This window comes from Triticum aestivum, chromosome 2B (genome assembly GCF_018294505.1).
Source record: "Triticum aestivum cultivar Chinese Spring chromosome 2B, IWGSC CS RefSeq v2.1, whole genome shotgun sequence".
Taxonomy (NCBI): Eukaryota; Viridiplantae; Streptophyta; class Magnoliopsida; order Poales; family Poaceae; genus Triticum; species Triticum aestivum.
In genome coordinates, this window is record NC_057798.1 from 342,983,566 (window position 1) to 343,005,419 (window position 21,854).

Here is a 21,854-nt window from a genome sequence, read left to right on the forward strand (position 1 = left end):
CTCATCCGAGCAAAAAAGAAGATCGTCAACATTACAGCCGACTGGTAGGCACGCAGGCAGGCAAATGAAGGCTGGAGCTGCAACATCCTAATGGAGGACGCGAAGGAGGACGAATCGACGGCACCCTCACCGGTGCATGCCGGCATCACCATCGGTGAGGCCCGTGCCCACTACATGGACATGGTGCTGGAGGAGCGGGAGGCCAAGTTTCAGCGGGCGCAGGCCGACGAGGCCTACAACCTCCACCCCCTCGACGAGCACCGATGCACTGATGAGCAACTCGTCGCCGGCACAGCCATAGTGTCAGACGTGGATGCGGCCGAGAAGAAGGCGTTGGTCGACTCCTACCGCACCGCCCGTGAAATCCGCCACAACCGCTGGTTGTCATCCAGTATCAAGCGGATTTACAAGTCGCCTACAAGGAGATGGACGAGGCAGCAGATAAGGTGTTCGACAAGAGCGACGAGTAGGAGGACATCGCTAGCTCCACCACAGCCGCGCTCCGCCGTCATGACCATAAAGCCAGCACGTCCGCGAGCACCACACGTAACAAGAAAAAGTAAAGCAGTGGAAGGTCCAATACAGTAGTTAGCTATAGACTTCTATTATTTTATCATTACTTGGCCCACCTTCCTCTCACAAAGGTTTTTTGGTTTTTTGATACTCGTGTTGCAGCCAGCTACTAATCTACTCTCTTCGTAAGTGACTCAACTTTGTACTAGTTAGTACAAAGTTGAGTCGATTATTTTAGGAGGGGGTGTACTTTTTAAATTTTTATAGCCTACACGATCAGCCATGTAAAAACCGGTCGGTCACTATTAAGACATCCGGATACCAGGGATCATTGTCAGGCTGCTCTATTGTCGACACTAGAAATGCAACAGTAGCGATTCAGTTTGCCCAGCCCAACGTCAGCCGTCGATCTACCATCCAAGGGACGCGGAAGAGTGGTACCGTTTCGCGGCCCAGATCGTCGTCACAGCCGTTGATCTGAGAACGGACGGCTGCTACCGTTCACTTACCGCGTTTTGTCCTTTTACTGCACATGTCGCTGTCGCTCCTTTTTACCTCGCTAAAACCCTTTTAAGCTCGCCTCCGAATTGTGGAGAGGGCATCTTGACTTGTATCTGGGCTTGGCCCTCGAGCCGCCGTGTTCCGGCTGGCCACAAACCCTAGAACTCCAGTTTGAGTGAATGAAATCGATCCCCAAAATTGCCCCAACAATTGAGTGATTTTCTGTCTGTCGTGTGAGAGTTTAGCGTCAGGACTAACTAGGTCATGTCAATTGGTATCAGATGTGTTGGTTGTTGTCCTTGGCGGCGAGTTCTGAGTCCCAGATCTGATTGAGTGGCGGCGGCGAGGCGGCGATTGGCGGCGGTAGACCGATCGGCAGCAGAGAGGAAGGAGTAGTGGTTACTGGAGAAAATTTCTTCAGAGTAAAATCCCACCCAACCCTCCCTTTCAGTGCGGCTTGTCCGGCGACGCGGCGTTCCAGCAATTGAAGACAAAGGGTGCAAATTGGTGGGTTGATTTCCGGGCAACCGGTGTAAAATCCCTCCCCACCCTACCCAACTGAATCCTCAGGTTGGCTCTGCAAGGAATGACCAACAAGGACCCTGCAGACATGGCTAGAGAGACCCAAGACACTGATCTATTAGAACTCGAGTCCTTACAATTGGACATCAAAACCCTAAGGCACGAGAGAGAAGAGGATAGGAAGGAGTTCTATAATTTCACAGAGTCAGTTAACAAGAACTTTGCCAGCATCCAGAGAAACTTCAAGAAAATACAGAGCACTCTGCAGAAGATGGCCACTGAGCAGTCTGGAGAAGAAGAAGAAGAGGAAGAGGAGGAAAGGCCAGATCCTCCCTCTGGACATGGTAGTACTGCTGTTCCACCAGGCAGGCCAAAACAATTACCAAACAACCACGTGGAGAAACAAGAACCAGTTACAAGGGGGTCTGCTGTGTTAGTGGACAAAACTACTGGCAGAGAACTGAACTTAGATGGCACTCCAAAAGGGCCTTACAGGCACCCAAATCATACTGCTAACAAGCAGGAGTTGCACACACCACAGCAGCAGCAAGTTCAGGGAGTGCAACACTTAATGACAGTTGAGGAATTTCAAGATGCTGAGTTCAGAAGAGACAGACACAGACCTTATGCTCCTGAAACCAGAAGGAACATCCTTTCTGTCAAGCCTGCCAAACTAAACATTGCTGAATTTGAAGGAGTAGATGCAGATTCTTGGATACAGAACATAGAACAATACTTCTCAGCTGCTAGAACACCAATTGAACAAAGAACTGAAATAGCAGTATCTTATCTGAAGAGTGAAGCTATACAATGGTGGAGAGGAACTGGGTTTATTGTCAGTAATATGCCTTGGCACAAATTCTGCTCTGCACTCACACAAAGGTTTGCTGTCACATCTGTATGTGAAAATGTGAGAGCTTTCCACAAGTTAACTCAACAGGCCACTGTTGCTCAATATATCTCTGAATTTGAGCAGCAAATGAATTTGATGAGGAGAGACAACCCAGCAGTTCCTGACAACTACTACTTGCACAGTTTCATATCAGGACTAAGCCCCTACATTCAGAGCCATCTAGAATGTTTAGAACCTGCTGATATGCAGAAAGCTATGTGGTTAGCAAGAAGGATTGAGAAATCTGGTCCTCCTCCCACTACTCAGAAACCTTATCTTCCAAGTTTCAGAAAAAGTGTACAGGGAGAATTGCCAAAACCTCAAGTGGCCACCAGTACAACTCCTGCTTCCCTGATACAACAAGCAAGAGAGAAGGGCATTTGTTATAAGTGCAGAGAATCTTGGTTTCCTGGTCATAAACAAGTTTGCAAAATGTCCCAAAGGTCTCAGATCCAAGCACTGCAAGAACAAGCTGGAAATCCTGAGATCATATATATAGTGGATGCAGAAGAGGTCCAATCTGATGTGGAAGAGGAGCCCCCTGACAACACTGAACTCAAAATTTCAATGCATGCAGCCACTGGCTTACCTGAAGACAAGAAGAAACAAACCTTCACATTACAAGTCAAAATTGGAAACACTGTAGGATTGGCCCTGGTTGATAGTGGAAGCACTACTACCTTCATTTCCCCTGCCCTTGCTGCACAATCTAGGTGTCCTCCGACTCCAGTGAAACAAGTTCAAGTGAATGTAGCAAATGAGGGAAAATTATACAGTGATTTCTCCCTTCACAACACTTCATACAACATTCAAGGAGTTGAAATGGTTTCTGATTTCATGTTTTTGCAGCTCACTGGATATGACATAATATTGGGAGCAGATTGGATGTACAAACACAGCCCTGTTACTTTTGATCTACCAAACATGTCCTTGGGAATTAAATTGGTTAATGGTGAATCAAGAACCTTCTTGGATGAGAGTTTGCCCAACACTCCTTGCACTCCCCTCTTGCAGGATATGGAGAAAATATTAGATAATATGCTCTCTAGGGCACTCATGTGGATGCAACCAGTGCAAGTGGAGACACTGCTGGAAACTGTACAAAAACCTGAAATTGCCAAAGTTCTTGAAAACTACAAGGATGTTTTTGAAGAACCTACTGGCCTACCTCCAAAAAGGGATTGTGATCATGCAATCAACTTAGAGCCGGGAGCCCCTGTGATCAATCAAAGAGGATATAGATTGCCACACCATCAGAAAAATGCCTTAGAGGAAATTATCAAAGATCTCCTTAAGAAAGGAATTATAAGGTTAAGTCATAGCCCTTATTCCTCTCCTGCAATTCTGGTAAAGAAAAAGGACATGACTTGGAGGTTGTGCATTGATTATAGGAAACTCAATGCACACACTATAAAAACAAATATCCTATACCAATGATTGAAGACCTCCTAGATGAATTAATGGAGCAAAGATATTTACAAAGTTGGACCTGAGAAGTGGATACCATCAAATCAGAATGAAAGAGGAAGACATCGGCAAAACTGCATTTAGTACACACATTGGACTATTTGAATTTCTGGACATGCCCTTTGGAGTAACAAATGGCCCTCCTTCCTTTACAGAGCTTATGCAAACTGTTTTGGATCCCTTACTGAAAGAGTGTGTACTAGTGTTCTTTGATGATATCCTAATCTTCAGTAAATCTTACAAGGAACACTTAGAACATGTGGCTTTAGTGTTGGAAGCCCTCAGGAAACACCAACTGTATGCCAAGCTTTCTAAGTGCACCTTTGCACAATCTAAGGTGGAATACCTGGGATATGTAATCTCTGACAAGGGGGTTTCAACAGACCCTGCTAAAGTGGAAGCTATTGTGAGCTGGCCCACACCTCAGAATGTGACACACTTGAGAAGCTTTTTGGGACTAGCAGGATATTACAGGAGATTTGTGCAAAACTATGGACTGATCTGCAAACCCCTGTTTGATGCACTGAAAAAGGATGCTTTCCAATGGACAGAAAAACAAGCTACTGCTTTCCAGTTACTGAAAGACAAAATGACCACTGCACCAGTTCTGGCCCTACCAGATTTCTCCTTGCCTTTTGTTCTTGAAGCTGATGCATCAGGCTATGGCATTGGGGCTGTCCTCATGCAAAAAGGCCAGCCCATTGCATTTTTGAGTAAAGCTCTTGGCCCAAAAGCTGCAAGTTGGTCTACATATGACAAAGAAGCACTTGCAATCATTGAAGCAATTAAAAAGTGGAAACACTATTTTGCATCATCCTCTCTCATAATCAGAACTGATCAACAGAGTTTGAAGTACATCCAAGAGCAAAAAGTAACTGAAGGAGTACAACACAAACTCCTCATCAAGTTAATGGGATATAAATTTACAGTGGAGTACAAGAAAGGAAAGGAAAACAGAGTAGCAGATGCTCTTTCTAGAGTTAAACATGCTCTCCTTGCCCTTGGGTCCAGTACTGCAATTCCCACTTGGATTACTGAAGTAGTCAACAGCTATAAGGATGATGCTAAGTGCTCTGAGCTCATTACTAAACTAGCAATTGATCCAACTGGTCAGGCCCCTTATACACTCACTAGTGGAGTACTCAGATTCAAGGGAAAAATTGTTATTGGAAATAACATTGAATTAAGGAATTCACTGCTCACTTCCTTCCACAAGTCTGAACTGGGTGGCCATTCTGGAGAGAGAGCCACTTATCACAGGCTAAAGATCCTTTTCACTTGGTCTGGCATGAGAAAAGATGTACAAACATTTGTGCAACAGTGTCCTGTATGTCAACTGAACAAAGCACAACATGTGGCCCCTCCTGGTTTGCTACAACCACTTCCAGTACCTGATTTTGCTTGGACTCATATTAGCATGGATTTTGTGGAAGGACTACCCAAATCTGAGCACAAAAACTTAATTCTTGTGGTTGTGGACAGGTTTACCAAGTATGCTCACTTTGTAGCTATGAAACATCCCATCACAGTCAGAACAGTAGCCCAAGCTTTTACTGACAACATCTTCAAATTGCATGGATTACCTTCAGTCATAGTGACTGACAGAGATAGAATTTTCACTAGCCACCTTTGGCAGAGTTTGTTCAACAAGATGGGGATTAAACTGCACATGAGCACATCTTACCACCCTCAATCTGATGGTCAGACAGAAAGAGTAAATCAGTGTTTGGAAAATTATTTAAGGTGCATGGCTTTTGCTCATCCCAAGAAATGGCATACTTGGCTTTCCATGGCTGAATGGTGGTACAAAACCTCCTTCCACACTTCATTGAAAATGACACCATTTCAAGCTTTATATGCTAGGCCTCCCCCAATGATTTCTGAACTTCTCCTCCCACCAGCAGAAGGAGATGATCACCAAGCTCAAGTGGAAAGAGACACAATAGCACAGCAGATCAAAGACAATTTGCTCAAGGCCCAGGAAAGAATGAAATTCTTTGCTAACAGAAAGAGGTCAGAAAGACAGCTTGCAGTGGGTGACATGGTTTATGTCAAGCTACAACCATACAGGCATACCAGTTTGAGTATCCACAGACACCTAAAACTGCACTCTAAATATTATGGTCCTTTCAGAGTCATGGAGAAAGTTGGAGCAGTGGCTTACAGATTATTACTGCCTGAGGGTTGTCAACTACACCCCACCTTCCATGTCAGCCAGCTCAAGAAGCATCTCGGTCCTGAAGCAGTACCAAACCCAAAACTACCACTGCTAGATGAGCATGGAAACATCCTGATACAACCTGAAGCAATTCTGGAAAGGAAACTGGTCCCTCGAGTTCAAGGAGATATCAGCATTCCCGTGGTCCAATGGCGCATCAAGTGGCTCAACCTACCAGTGAAAAACGCTACTTGGGAGGATTCAGCCTTCATTCAAAAGGTGTTCCCTGGTTTCCATCCTTGAGGGCAAGTCTGGACTCTGTCGGGGGGAATTGTCAGGCCTGCTCTATTGTCGACACTAGAAATGCAACAGTAGCGATTCAGTTTGCCCAGCCCAACGTCAGCCGTCGATCTACCATCCAAGGGACGCGGAAGAGTGGTATCGTTTCGCGGCCCAGATCGTCGTCACAGCCGTTGATCTGAGAACGGACGGCTGCTACCGTTTCACTTACCACGTTTTGTCCTTTTACTACACATGTCACTGTGGCTCCTTTTTACCTCGCTAAAACCCTTTTAAGCTCGCCTCTGGATTGTGGAGAGGGCATCTTGACTTGTATCTGGGCTTGGCCCTCGAGCCGCCGTGTTCCGGCTGGCCACAAACCCTAGAACTCCAGTTTGAGTGAATGAAATCGATCCCCAAAATTGCCCCAACAATTGAGTGATTTTCTGTCTGTCGTGTGAGAGTTTAGCGTCAGGACTAACTAGGTCCTGTCAATCATCCGTTGCAAGTCCGCATAATAATAATTATTATTATTAGAAAGAAGTCCGCATAATTATGGCAGGCAAACTTTTCAAAGTTTCTCCACATTGCTTGCTGTATGTCAGACATTATCAATCGAAAAGTTGGCAAACTAAGAGTTGCATCTTATACCACGTGGAACCCCGTGGTAAGAAATCCAATATATTTGAAAAGAGTTGCATCTTATCGATAAACTTCACCGGTCAGGAGATCATACTCTCAACATCTCATGCACAAAGCCATTAAGTCGTTTACAAAAGAAAAGTTTAGTAGCTACATGATTCAGCATCTCAAGATACAGAACAGGCATGTGCTTCAGAGTATAGCGAGTACCGAAACCCGACTTTCCAGCTCCTGCCATCACATCTCAGTATGACACCAAACCGCCTTTACTACCGGAGGGGCTACTGGATCTTGAGCTGCTGCTGCGCCTGCGGTTATACTTTGAGCTCACCCTTTTGGCTGGGGCAGCATTAGGAGACCTAGACCTCGAGGCATCACGGTTCTTGGACCTGGATCTTGATCTTCCTCTATTAGCAGCAGAGGGGCCACCATCGCCACCACGACCTGATCGAGGCCTGTAGGCCGCATCACATTTATGTTGTTCTGCGGAGCTACGGCTGCGTCTTGGGCTAGGGCGGCGATGCCTTCCTCCGCCGTCACGGCGTCTCACTGGACTGCGTGACCTGCTCCTGCTTCGGTCTCTCCTTGTGTACCTGTGATCATGGACGATAATGTTGATTGGCCTAGGCAAGTGTAGAAAGTCATGAAATGTTGTTTGACTTCAGCAAAGAGTATGTGACTTGTTCAGCAAATCATGCTTTACCTATATCGAAGGTCTGTCCATGCACAACAATAACATCTACCAAAGACTAAAAATGGCAGGAAACAGAATGCACCAAATGCACATTTCGGCAAGAATACAAGATAACAAAAGCAAATCTTTCTTGTTCAGAATGCGAACAGACTTGGGACATTTATTCAAACCAATTAACTGAACACTTAAAAGTGTCGAACTAACAGGAGCAATCTTTTATACTGCCTCTGTTTCTTTTTTACTCTGCATATTAGATTTGTCTTAAGTCGGACTTTGTAAAGGTGACCAAATATACTATATATTAAAAAGTATGAACATCTACAATACCAACTAAGTATATTCTGTAATGAATCTAATGATAATGATTTGGTATTGTAAATGTTGATATGTTTTTCTATAAACTACAGAAATTTGACGTAAGACAAACCTAATATGCAAACTAAAAAAAAAAGAGGGAGTACCACTACCAATCGCCACATCACATACAGCTTTGATCACCATTCTAATGTCAATGAAGACAAATTAAACTTCAAGAAATGCCACATTCATCTAGAATGTATATGATAATGATAATATTTAACTGCGACATGAAAGAATCCTGAAAGATCCATTAGCTGCCCACATGCTCTATCAAACCTTCAAGGCTTTAAAGAGCTACAGGGACAACCTCTGTCAGGAATATAAGGATTATGCATGCAGTTAACAGTATTTGCAAAAGTATGTGTTGGAAGTGCAGGAATAATATCCTTGTATTTATCTAGCAAAGTTCTTCTATGTTACATATCTTTCTATTATTTTGTAAGCATATTACAAGTGAAAAACATAGTCAACGTTCTGTATTGGAGACTGAAATGTTAAACACGCATTATATTTTGCAGAGGGAGTAATTGCCACCAGCCTCTGGCAGACTGAGATTCCCAGCATTAAATTATTATAAACTAGCGCAGAAGTAGAACAACAGGTCAACAGCTGGCTGGCAAAATATGCCACAATTCCATGAGATTAGATAAGTTCTTCAAAGGAATTCACATTTCCAATGAATAAGAAATACGAACCTTGGTGGGCTACTAGCTCTTGGGGAACCTTGGTATCTCCTCACCGGCGATCGTGCACCATAAAGACCATTTCTTCCATACCTGGACATGATGGGGGTTCCAATATAATATCAAAAGTGTCAAAATGTGGCAAATCAATAATCATGTATCAATACCTATTGAAGTTATTCCATCTATCATTTCTTCCTCCATTGTAGCTAGAACGAACATGTGAACACTCTGGAGACGGTGTACGGTATCGACGTGCAAATGAGTACTTCTGCGTAAAACCACGCCCTTTCCTGACACGTCCATCCTCTGTAGAGCCCATAGCTAAATCTTGGCCATTGGTGGGTACTGGTTCATTGCTCAGGGGGTTCCTTTCTGCACCAGCTTCAGACATGCCAGTCCCTGCAGCAACAGCAGTGATGTTGCCATCTGCCTTTGAGAGAGTTGTATCAGCCCTGATGGGGTTGGTATCATCCCTGCAATTATAAATAAACAGGAGATGTTGCACTCTCGCTGCATAATAGTAGAAGGATCCAGACAGGACGTGTACTTTCAAGAAATAAAACCTGAATTTACTAGATCTATCTTCAGAATTTTGAGTCCCGGCCCTGTCATCAGCCCCATTTTCATCTTTGTGTAACGGTTTGCTTCCCGCAACCGTTTGTTTGCCTTTATCTGCATATTCCAAGGATTTTCCCATCTCCAAATTTATTATTTTGGTATTTTCTTGGTCTGCCATTAAAAAAAGATGATTATTAGATAAAATTGTAACAAGATCTTTAAGTCATGGCCATCTCAGCAATAATCAGTACATTCCAAGAATGTAACCAAACACAAATATAGATAGCAGGCTGTTTAAATTCAGAAAGAAAGAAAGCAGACAGACACAGTAAAGATCACCATACTTTCTACTCTAACGTTCTCAAATGATGAGTAAGAGTAACTGTTAGAGTACGTAATGGGCCTAATGGGCCCGTTAGTCTTAGGGTTAATTAGAGATAATGCTCGCTTGCTTAGGGGTCAAGTAAGCCTTGCTTGGGAGTCAAATAAACCTCTCTATATAAAGAGAGGAGATGTATCAATCTAATCAAGCAAGAATTAAGAAGGAAATCCCTTCCCTCTTGCCTGGCCGTGGGTAGAAAGGCCCCCGGCCGGCCCTCTCGCGCCCTCCTTCTAGCAGCGCCATAACAATTTGGTATCAGCTAGCTTCGGTTCGATCATGTCTTCACCGCCGCCAAGTCCGTCTCTTCCACTGCCGGTCACCTCGTCGCCTCCGGCGACCACCACGACCGTCGCCCGGCTCCTGCCCGCGCCGGGATCCTCTGTCGCGCCCGCCCCCGCCGTCCTCACCCCGGAGGTGTTCGGGGTGCTGCGGGACCTAACCCAGGCGGTCCAGGAGATCCACATGTTCTTGGCCGGGTCCTACGGGCCGCCCCCGGCTGCGCTACCCATCACCGCCCCCGCGCCGCCGTGGCTGCCGTGGCAGTCGCCGCACCAGGCGGCATTCGCCAGGCCGCTGCAGCTGCCATCCATCGCCACCACCGCCCAACCCTGGCTGCAGTGGCAGCCGCCGCACCAGGCGGCCTTCGCCGGGCCGCTGCAGCTGCCATCCATCGCCACCACCGCCCAACCCTGGCTGCAGTGGCAGCCGCCGCTCCTAGCGGCCTCCGCCGCGCCCGGCGCTTTGCCGCAGCAGCCATCGCCGGTCAGCTCCGCCGCCCAGTATGGGATGCCCTACGACGGGACTGCGACGACCTTGTTCCCATCAGCGTCGCCGCCATCCCAGGGCGTCCACATCCAGCAAATCAAGTCCCCGCCGCCGCAGTCACCGCTTCCGTCTTGGATCGCTACCCGCCATGTGTCGGCGGCGGTGAGGCTGCAGGCTGCTGCACGCGGCCTCCTAGCGCGTCGGCGTGTGCGGGAGATGCGTGGTCTGCAGCTGCCGCTTCTTCAAGTTGTCCTTCGCTGCGCAAAGGACCTCGATCTCGTCCGCTGCGTCGGGGATCTTGGGCATGCGGTTTCCCCCACGGGCGGCGGGCATGCTGTTTTCCCCGCGGGCAGCGACCTCAAAGTCTGCGACATCGGCGGTTGGAGGGGGGGCGCACCCCTCCTCGTCATTCTCCATCGCAAGTCCTCCACTCTTCCCTGTGCGGTGCAGACCAACAGCCATACACATGCACTCCTTTTGTCCAGGTGGTGTCCATGGGATCCAGGAGGCTGTACACGTGCACGTCCAAAATAAAGCGTCCTAGTCTATTTCAGAGTCTATTTCAGGTTGAGAGTAATAACACAAGCCGAGATGTAAAAGGCTTGTTTTTAGGTGTTAGGTTTGTGTTGCGTCGAGTCATGGTATAAGTTGGTTAGGCTGCAGCTCGAGGACAAGCTGCATGTCCAGGTGGGGTGTAGTGTTAGAGTACGTAATGGGCCTAATGGGCCTGTTAGTCTTAGGGTTAATTAGAGATAATGCTCGCTTGCTTAGGGGTCAAGTAAGCCTTGCTTGGGAGTCAAGTAAACCTCTCTATATAAAGAGAGGAGATGTATCAATCTAATCAAGCAAGAATTAAGAAGGAAATCCCTTCCCTCTTGCCTGGCCGTGGGTAGAAAGGCCCCCGGCCGGCCCTCTCGCGCCCTCCTTCTAGCAGCGCCATAACAGTAACGATCATAAGGGTATGGCTAGATCTCATCTAGATGACAATTAACTATGTCTCATCTAACTGACTCAATCAAACAGAAAAAGGGGGAAACAGAAGAGAGAGAAATGTCAGCCCAAATCTCCACATATAATCAATGACATAGGAGTTAGATGAGACTTTATTAATTCTCATCTAGATGATAATTAGCAAATCCGTAATCTTAAAGCGATATGCTCCAATCTTTCCACTCTATGGTTCTCAAATGCAACAGCAAGCAAAGACTTCTGGAATAAATTTTCTAATCAAGATTATGTGAATAGCAGTGACAACATAAACACGAAGTTGGTCATTCAGAATATTTTCCATTCCAGTGATGCTGACTTAATATTATTATTATTATTTCAAGTATGTTGAACAAAATCAAACATGTAACTGCGGAAATACTACACACAAGAAGGTGATGAGCAATAAATTGGCAAGTACAGAAAGTGCAAATACGCTGCTCGGAAAAAAACAATGTACAAATACAGCTTGCCTTCCAGATCACAGCAAACTGAAAGGGGTTAACAAAACAGAGATATAAACTCCTAAATTCAAACAGCGTGCAGTCTACCAGAGTATGCTGGTAGAAAATAATGAAGAACAGAAAATTGAATGGGAGTTAGCTCTTCTACCTTTCTTCAATGGATGCTTGGTACGGCGGCCTGCACTTTCATTGTCAGAACTGCTGCTCGAGCTTTTTGAAGCATCACTTGAGCTCCCATAGCTCCTAAAAAAAGCACCAGCAGGGAATCAATTCAGCTAGTATTAATTCTGAGTGAACATAACTACACAGTTTGTAAAGGTCAACATTTTACCGCTTGGATCTTTTTGTTCCTCTACTCTTGCTCTTACTCTTCTTATGGCTGCTCTTCCTCTTTGCAGGCTTTCGTTTCACTTTCTTAGAACCTTTTCTTCTCTTGTGCCTATGGTCACTAGATGAGCTAGTATCCAATGATGCTGAAGAGTATGATTCTGACTCCGAACCACTATCTGAGGAATAGGACTGTGAGTCAGAAGTTTCTGAGCTATATGAATCAGAAGAGTAGTTCTTTCTTTTTTTCCTTCGTTTATCCACGCTAGATGTTTTTTTGGTTTTGACCCTCCCTCCAGCATCGTTGTTATCTTCTACTGCCCTTTTAAGCTTCTTTTCTGCAAATCAAGTACTGAGAAAGCTTACCAGAGATAACACATGAATTGTATTGGGATCTCGATGTTCATGGCTACTTACCTTTCTCTCCATGTAGCTGATTCTGAGTATCTATGTTAGAGGCTTCACCACAGTCTACAATTTTCACTGGACATGTAGGTTTTCCAGATTCAGAACCCAGTGCTTCAAGCTTCTTAAGCAAAGCTTTTCCATTAAGGACCTTCCCAAAGACCACATGTTTGCTATAAAAATTATAATGTGAACTCAAAATGTTGATAAACCATGGGTAGTGATCCAAAAAAATGGCTACTTCTCCATAAGGAAGCATTAAATAGACAGTAATACTGATGTGGATAATATGCCAGTGGTGTTGGGTCTATCACATACTATCAACCATTACTTGTCGCAGTTTCATCAACATTGTTGAGTTTTAGTTGTATTTGTAGGCAAAGTAACAAAAAGTACAGCTACAAAAAATTAGTAAAATGACTAAAGCAAATAAGTAATACCCATCAAGATGTGGCACAGCCTTGAATGTTATAAAAAATTGGGATCCATTGGTGTTTTCTCCAGAGTTTGCCATGGAAAGAATACCAGGTTGATCATGCTTTAACTTGAAGTTTTCATCTGTAGAACACGAGACAGTATACATTCTTTTAGCAGAAGGCATAATATGTCAATAGCACAGTTATCATGGGACTTTAACCTTCAGAGGCTATAATAACCAATAAAATTGTATAACCATACCTGGAAATTTTCCACCATATATGCTCTCTCCACCACGTCCTGGAAATAGCATGCAACGTTGAGCTTATAGAGTACACTACATCAATAAGTCAGTTGAAAGAAGAAGCCTGGGCTAATGAAGCAATACCATCTCCTCTGGAAAAATCGCCAGCCTGCAGTTAAGAAATTTGATTAGTCAATTTAGTTTGAACAAACCTGGTGCATGTAGCTCCCGCTTGCGCAGGGTCCAGGGAAGGGTCCGACCACTTTGGGTCTATAGTACGCAGCCTTTCCCTACATTTCTGTAAGAGGCTGTTTCCAGGACTTGAACCCATGACCTCATGGTCACAAGGCAGCAGCTTTACCACTGCGCCAAGGCTCCCCTTCTTAGTTTGAACAAAATGGGTGATAAAATAAAATAAAGAGCAGATATTCTATACTCTACAAAGCTCGTATTTGCAATCCATAAAAGATCCTAACATGCTGTCACTGGCAACAAAAAATATGCAGCAATCAGATAAGTTGCAATAATTTGGTACCTGAGCCATAAATCCTGGGATAATGCGATGGATGTGTGTTCCTTTAAAATAAAGTGGCTTCTTTGTAGATTCTCCGAGGCCTTTCTCACCTATATGTTAACCAGAAGTAAGGCTAACAGAAAAGGCTATACATACAGCCAATAATTACATGCTAAGGTAGCATTTAAATTACAACTCTCAAATGGAGGAACCTAGACTCTTGCAATCAACTTGAACAAATGAGACACCAATTAGCTGTGAAGAAAATTAAGCATAGTTAAAAAAGGCGTGCCTAAGCGAGCGCTTAAGCGCGCCTAGGCTCTAGGCATTGGCAAAACGCATTGCGCATAACTATGCTTAACCTGTGCATAACTGCACATAAGCATGTGCTTTGGTCAGTAAAGCGTAGGCGGTGGCAAAACGCACAATTAGCGCCTAGCGCTTTTTTGAATATGAAATCAAGTGAACTATATTATCTTTATATACAAGGAGATATCATGTAAAAGCAGTGGTTCGATGTTCTACTATTATCAATAATCAAATAATCTACCATGAAAAGAAAGTTGCGGAGAGAAAAGAACAACAAATTCATAATATATCCTCAACAGACAGCATAGTCCTAAGATTTAGTTAAATCAGATCCTACGGAGCCATAGATGAACAGAGGAAGACAACAATACAGCACCTATACAGCTTAAACTAACAAATGTGTCCTGCATCCCTTTATGTGGAAGTGGGAAAGAGAGAAAAAAAAAACTATACTAGGAAACACTGCCGCAACACTCAAATTCAGCTTCGCCTATTCCACCATTCTACTTATTACGCCATATCATTACCAGGTATAGCATCAAAAATTTAAGTACAACTAGATCCCTGTTTAGCATTGTGGTTTGCATTCAAGACTGTCGTGCATTTAGCAACTAAATCCCTTGTGGACATAGACTTAAAATAAAGTGGCTTCTTTGTAGATTCTCCGAGGCCTTTCTCACCTACATGTTGACCAGAAGTAAGGCTAACAGAAAAGGCTATACATACAGCCACTAATTACATGCTAAGGTAACATTTTAAATTACAACTCTAAAATGGCGGAACCTAGACTCTTGCAATCAACTTGAACAAATGAGACACCAATTAGCTGTGAAGAAAATTAAGTGAAATATTATACAAGGAGATATCATGTAAAAGCAGTGGTTCCATGTTCTATTATTAGAAATAATCAAATAATCTACCATGACAAGAAAGGTGCGGGGAGAAAAGAACAACAAATTTATAATATATCCTCAACAGACAGCATAGTCCTAAGATTTAGTTAAATCAGATCCTATGGAACCATAGATGAATAGAGAAAGACAACAATACAGCACCTATACAGCTTAAACTAACAAATGTGTCCTGCATACCCTTCTGTGGAAGTGGGAAAGAGAGAAAAAAAAAACTATACTAGGAAATGTTAGAACAGGGTTGTGCTGTGTGTGTAGTTATCATATTGTATAGGGGCTTCTTTGCTTATTTCCCTTCATGTATATGTGCTGGCCTGTTGGCCCGATGGAATACAGGCTCACTTCATAACATGGTATAAGAGCTAGGGTTAGGTTCCCCAGCCGCCGCCGCCGCCTCTGGTCGCCGCCGCCGCTGCCGCGGCCGCCGCCGGCCGCCGCTCCTCTCTTCATCGAGCCTCTCCCCTCTTCTTCCTGGTAGCTGCTGCCGCCTGCTGGTCCAGGCCGCTGCTGCCGCCGTCCTTCCCGGCCGGCGCCGCCGCCTCAACGTGCTGCTGCTGCTCTTCAACGAGCTGCTGCTGCTGCTGCTCCTCTTCTCTGCTGCTGCTGCTGCTCTTCTTCAACGAGCTGCTGCTGCTGCTCTTCAAAGTGCGGCTGCTGCTGCTCTTCTCCTCCTGGTCTGCTGCTGCCATCAAGCTGTGCCTCCTGCTGCTGCTGGTCTTCAACGAGCTGCTGCTGCTGTTCTGCTGCAATGGCGCCCTCCACCACCACCGGTGCTGTCCCAGTCCCACGATGTCCTGTTATCTTCAACGGACAGAACTACAGGGACTGGGTGCAGCACATGAAGCTGCACATGAGGGGCCAGCTGGTCTGGGAGCACCTCTCTGGTGCTCTGCCTTGTCCCCTGCTGCCCACTCCTCCAGCTGAGTTGGCCTTCCCTGTTGATGCCGATGAAACCAAGCAACGTGAGATGCTAGATGCTTTTGAAGAGGCCACTGAAGAGTATCAGAATCAACTCCACTTATACAAGCAATGGACAAATGATGATGCTCGAGCCTCTTCTATCTTGGTGAACAGCATGGATGTTGATCTCACCATGGATGTGGTGGCCCTTACCACTGCATATCAGATGTGGGAGCACCTTCGCCATTGCTATGAGTCTACAGGGGATGCCATGTATCTCTCTGTTGTTCGTCAAGAGCAACAACTACAACAGGGAGATGCTACTGTGGATGATTTCTACAAGGAGATGTCAGCGGTGTGGCGCCAATTGGACTCTCTGGGAGCTGATGTTTGTCGCAGGTGTCAGTGTTGTGTGCGGCAACAAGCTAAGTTGGAGATTCGTCGCCTCTACGACTTCCTCACTCGCCTCCGGCCGGAGTTCGAGCAGAGTCGTGCTCAGCTATTGGCACGCCATCCTCGGCTCTCTACTCTGGAGGCCCTTGCTGAGGTGCGACCTGAGGAGGTGCGCCTACGGAGCACGGGCTTATTGCCATCCTCTTCAGCAGTCCTGGCTGCCCGCGTTCCACCACCGCTGCCTGGTGTGCCCTCTTCTACACAGGTGGCAGCAACCTCCACTAGTGCTTTATGCAACTACTGCAAGCAGGATGGTCACATGATCACGGAGTGCATCAAGAGGAGGAAACAGGGTCGCCGTGGTGGCCGTCCTCAAAAGGACTCGGGAGGCTCCTCTAATTCTCGTGAGGGCTCCCTTGAGAAGGTTCACCAGGAGATGCTCACCTTGCTGCGCCGCCTTACTGCTTCTGCACCATCCTCAGGTTCTGCTGGTTCTGCTGGTCAGACGTCTGGTCCACCACCGCACTCTTCATCAGGTACATCTTTGCCCTGGATTCTTGATTCTGGGGCCTCCTTCCACATGACACCACACAAAGATCATCTTTGTGCTGTCAATTCCGTGCCTTCTCTTCTTACAGTTCAGACTGCAGATGGCACTTCTCTTTCTGTTGCCGCAAGAGGGACTCTTTCCATGTCTTCTTTTCATGTCCCTGCCGTTTCTCATGTTCCTAGACTGACTATGCAACTTCTATTTGCTGGTCAACTTACTGACTTGGGTTGTCGTGTTATTCTGGATTCTGACTCTTGTTGTGTTCAGGATCGTCGTACGGGGACTCTGGTTGGGATCGGTCCTCGGCGCCATGACTCTCAGCGCCTTTGGGAGCTCGATTGGTTGCGCCTTCCTTCCGCTGCGTCCTCTAGCCAGTCGGACATCATCACCCCTTTTGCTTCAGCTGCCACCTCCACCACATCCTTCGCTCAGTGGCATCACCGATTGGGTCACATTTGTGGCTCCCGCTTGTCTTCTTTGGTTAGGAGTGGTGTTCTAGGATCTGTATCTGGTGATAGTTCACTAACATGTATGGGTTGTAAGCTTGGCAAGCAGATACAACTTCCATATCCCTCTAGTAATTCTGTTTCTCAACGACCTTTTGAACTTGTTCACTCTGATGTATGGGGTCCTGCCCCCTCTGTTTCGAAAGGGGGTCACAAATATTATATAATTTTCATTGATGATTTTTCTCGCCACACTTGGATCTACTTTATGTCATCTCGTAGTGAAGTGCTTCAAATTTACAAGTCGTTTGCTACCATGGTTCGCACTCAGTATGATTCCTTTGTTCGAGTTTTTCGTGCTGATTCGGCTGGCGAGTACCTATCTCGTGCGCTTCGTGGTTTCCTTGCTGAACAGGGTACCCTTCCTCAGTATTCCTGTCCTGGTGCACATGCTCAAAATGGGGTGGCTGAACGCAAACATCGTCACGTCCTTGAGACTGCTCGGGCTCTTCTTTTATCTTCTGCTGTTCCCCCGCACTTTTGGGCTGAGGCTGTCTCTACCGCTGTTTATCTCATTAATATTCAGCCTTCTGTTGCTCTTCAGGGAGGGATACCAGTTGATCATCTAGGTGATGGTCCAGCTGATTATAGTGGTCTACGCCTGTTTGGTTGTGCCTGTTTTGTTCTTCTCCACCCTCATGAACGCACCAAATTGACTGCTCAATCTGTTGAATGTGTTTTCCTTGGCTACAGTTTGGAGCACAAAGGTTACCGTTGCTGGGACCCTATTGCTCGAAGACTGAGAATCTCCAAAGATGTCACTTTTGATGAGTCTCGCTCCTTCTACCCTCGTCATTCTTCTACTGCCACAACCGACTCGTTAGTCGAGCCTCTCTCTTTTTTTACTCTACCTGATTCTTCACCTTTATCGTCACCTGGTAGGTCCACTCCTAGCCTTTCACCTGTGTCTGCTCATGAGCTTCAGCTTACACAGGATGAGGTTTCTATTCCTGACTCTCCTACTCGGGTTGAGCCATCCACTCTCTCTCCTTTTCCTTTTACCTACTCCCGTCGTGCTCAACACCCTTCTCCCTCTGATGCGCCACCTTCCACTTCCCCTCTCTCTCCGCTTCCTTTTGTCTACTCCCGTCGTGCTCGGCACCCTTCTCCCTCGGATGCGCCCACTTCCACTTCCACTCCTTCCTTGTTGGGTCCCATTCCTTCAGAACCACCTACCCCTCCTGCTCCTCGGTATAATCTGCGTGATCGCCACACTCTCCAGCCTCCTGCGTACTATGTTGTTGCTGCTACCACTCTTGTTGAGCCGTCTACATATCGTGAGGCTGCTGCTCATTCTGAATGGCAGCATGCTATGGCAGAGGAAATTCATGCTCTTGAGCGCACAGGCACTTGGGACCTTGTACCCCTGCCTACAGGTGTTAGACCCATCACTTGCAAATGGGTCTACAAGGTTAAGACACATTCAGATGGTTCTCTCGTGCGCTACAAAGCTCGTCTTGTTGCGCGTGGCTTCCAGCAGGAGTATGGTCATGACTATGATGAGACTTTTGCCCCTGTTGCTCACATGACCACTGTTCGCACTCTTTTGGCTGTTGCTGCTGTTCGGCAGTGGTCCATCTCTCAATTAGATGTCAAGAATGCCTTCTTGAATGGTGAGCTGCGGGAAGTGGTCTATATGCAGCCGCCTCCTGGCTATACTGTCTCTGATGGCACTGTCTGTCGCCTTCGGCGCGCTCTTTACGGGCTGAAACAAGCTCCTCGTACCTGGTTTGAGCGTTTCTCCGCCGTCATCACAAGGATCGGGTTCTCTGCTAGTGTTCATGATCCTGCTCTGTTTATTCACACTTCTGCTCGCGGTCGCACCCTTTTACTACTCTATGTTGATGACATGATTATCACAGGGGCTGACCACCAATTCATTGATTTTGTGAAGAAACGTCTACATGAGCAATTCTTGATGACTGATTTGGGTTCTCTTCGCTACTTTCTTGGACTTGAGATCATTTCTTCCCCTGAGGGTATTTATCTCTCTCAAGAGAAGTACATCCAAGATCTTCTCACTCGTGCCTGCCTCACTGATCAGCGCACGGTTGACACTCCTATGGAGTTTGGTCTCCATCTTCGTCCTGGTGAGGGTGAACCCCTTGCAGATCCCACACGCTACCGCCATCTTGTTGGGAGCCTTGTCTATCTAGGCATCACTCGTCCTGACATTTCTTATGTTGTGCACATTCTAAGTCAGTTTGTCTCTGCTCCCACTCAACTTCACTACAGTCACCTTCTTCGTGTTCTTCATTACCTTCGTGGTACCGTGACTCGTCGCTTATTCTTCCCTCGCTCCAGCTCTCTTCAGCTTCAGGCCTACTGTGATGCTACTTGGGCCAGCGATCCCACTGATCGCCGCTCTCTCTCTGCCTATTGTGTTTTTCTTGGCTCCTCCCTGATTGCCTGGAAGACCAAGAAGCAGAATGTTGTATCTCGCTCCAGTGCTGAGGCTGAGCTGCGAGCTATGGCGTCCGTGACTGCAGAAATTACTTGGCTACGATGGCTTCTTCAGGATTTTGGTGTTTCCACTGCTACACCGACCCCTCTGCTCTCCGACAGCACTGGGGCACTCAGCATTGCCCGTGATCCTGTTAAGCATGAGCTCACCAAGCACATCGGTGTTGATGCCTCCTACACGCGTTCTCAGGTGCAAGACAGAATTGTGGCCCCTCAGTATGTGCCCTCGGAGCTTCAGCTTGCTGATTTTCTGACGAAAGCTCAGACACGGTCCCAACACAGCTTTTTCCTGTCCAAACTCGGTGTCCAAGATCCCCCTTGAGTTTGAGGGGGGGTGTTAGAACAGGGTTGTGCTGTGTGTGTAGTTATCATATTGTATAGGGGCTTCTTTGCTTATTTCCCTTCATGTATATGTGCTGGCCTGTTGGCCCGATGGAATACAGGCTCACTTCATAACAGGAAACACCACCACAACACTCAAATTCAGCTCCGCCTATTCCACCATTCTACTTATTACTACGCCATATCATTACCAGGTATCGCATCAAAACTATAAGTACAACTAAATCCCTGCTTAGTATTGTGGTTTGCATTCAAGACTGTCGTGCATTTAGCAACTAAATCCCTTGTGGACATAGACCGTGTCCATACCTGTTCAAGCATTTAAGCGAACTATTGGACATCTTCAACATCAAGGATGCTAAACTTAAGAACTTGCATATAAAAAATGTGTGTTCATCACTAACTGCATCACGCTATTCCACAGCAAAGACTCTTGCATTTTACCAGTACAAAGCGCTCGGAAGTTCTCTGCCGTCTTCGGAACTACATCAGCAAAGAGCTGCAACACCAAAGTGGGAAGCTAATCAGGCGCACGCCACCTCTGTACTCAAAGGAGAAACATGCATCACTTAGAACGATAAGATGAAGGTACACTCTTTGCAACCTCAAACGTGATTCTCTCGGCAGGTCGCCCATCGATGGATATTTCCAAGAAGACCTGAGGGTTCAGATTCTTCTTGAACTTGGGCATGATTTCCTCCCTTTCGGTTTACCTGCAGGTGTGTGCAATCATGAGAGCATCTTCAGCAACAAACATCCCAACAGAAAGACACTGGCTGGATAGGCTGGTGCAGATCTAGTTGGGATGTGGCCAAAACTCGTGGAGATGGTCAGTGGGGTTTAATAACAACTAATCACTGGAGGATGGATGGCGAAAAGGGCGTACCTCGAGAAACAGTGTCCGAGGTTGCGGACGGGGTGGAAACTGCAGGCACGCGGGGAGGGCGATGGCAGCGGCGGTAGCGGCCGTAGCGGCGGCGCGTGTGGGAGGCTAAGGGGATTCGGGGTGAGGCGTCGTCGGTGACGCCACAAGCTACGGCACGGCGGTAACTCTACTAGGTCAGGACTCAGGAGGAAGGTGCATGTCAGGCCCCACGAGCCCAGCAATCGGTTTCCTTCCGAGGAATGGGCCTGAAGCTGTAGCCCACTAGTCTCGAGCCCATGATGATTTGAATTTTAATGAAAATTTATTTATTTTGACGAACAAATTTATATGAGCATTTTTCTAGTAGTGATGAAAAAACATTATATTTGATGAATAAACTTTTAATACGATGAACATTTTTAAACTTGATGAACAAAATTTGTATTTAAGAATATATTTTTGAAAAATGGATGAACAAATTTTGAATTCATTGAACAAAATTTGAAATCAACGAACAAATTTTGAGTTTGGTGAACAATTTTTGAAATCGAAGATGAACAAATTTTGAACTTGGTGAAAGTTTTTTGAAATCCATGAACAAATTTCGAATTTGATGAACATTTTTTGAATTTGATGAAAAAAATTGAATTTTGCCGAACATTTTTTCAATCCGATGAACAAAAAACGAATTTTATGAACATACAAATTTTGTAAGAAAAAAAAATGAACAAATTTTGAAATCGACAAACAAATTTTAAATTCAGGGGACAAATTTTGAAATTGATGAACAATTTTTGACTTTGGTGGACATTTTTTCAATTCGATTAACAAATTTTGA

At 45.8% G+C, this 21,854-nt stretch overlaps 1 protein-coding gene and 1 pseudogene across 1 annotated transcript; both read right to left on the bottom strand.

Moving 5' to 3' along the window:
- The window catches only part of LOC123041229 (B-cell receptor-associated protein 31-like), a 1,889-nt pseudogene extending 1,585 nt beyond the window's left edge, over positions 1 to 304 (bottom strand).
- Positions 305 to 7,065: 6,761 nt separating this feature from the next.
- Positions 7,066 to 21,263, bottom strand: LOC123044890 (peptidyl-prolyl cis-trans isomerase CYP63). The gene is made up of 14 exons (XM_044467768.1): positions 21,038 to 21,263; positions 20,756 to 20,864; positions 20,596 to 20,650; positions 13,799 to 13,887; positions 13,408 to 13,432; positions 13,281 to 13,319; positions 13,043 to 13,160; positions 12,615 to 12,775; positions 12,202 to 12,535; positions 12,019 to 12,113; positions 9,278 to 9,443; positions 8,879 to 9,187; positions 8,724 to 8,804; positions 7,066 to 7,567 (listed from the first exon to the last, which is right to left on the bottom strand). The coding sequence occupies exons 2-14, from the start codon at positions 20,840 to 20,842 to the stop codon at positions 7,219 to 7,221; spliced, it is 1,908 nt and encodes a 635-aa protein (XP_044323703.1). The 5' UTR covers positions 20,843 to 20,864; positions 21,038 to 21,263; the 3' UTR covers positions 7,066 to 7,218.
- Between the last annotated feature and the right edge of the window lie 591 nt (positions 21,264 to 21,854).

Bases quoted from the DNA above. Each gene is read 5' to 3' on its own strand.
- LOC123044890 (XM_044467768.1), bottom strand. From the start codon at position 20,842: ATGCCCAAGTTCAAGAAGAATCTGAACCCTCAGGTCTTCTTGGAAATA. The intron at 13,888-20,595 runs GTAAAATGCAAG...GTTAACATATAG, and splicing joins CTTCCGAGCGCTTTGTACTG to GTGAGAAAGGCCTCGGAGAA. The intron at 8,805-8,878 runs GTATTGATACAT...CATCATGTCCAG, and splicing joins AGATGGAATAACTTCAATAG to GTATGGAAGAAATGGTCTTT.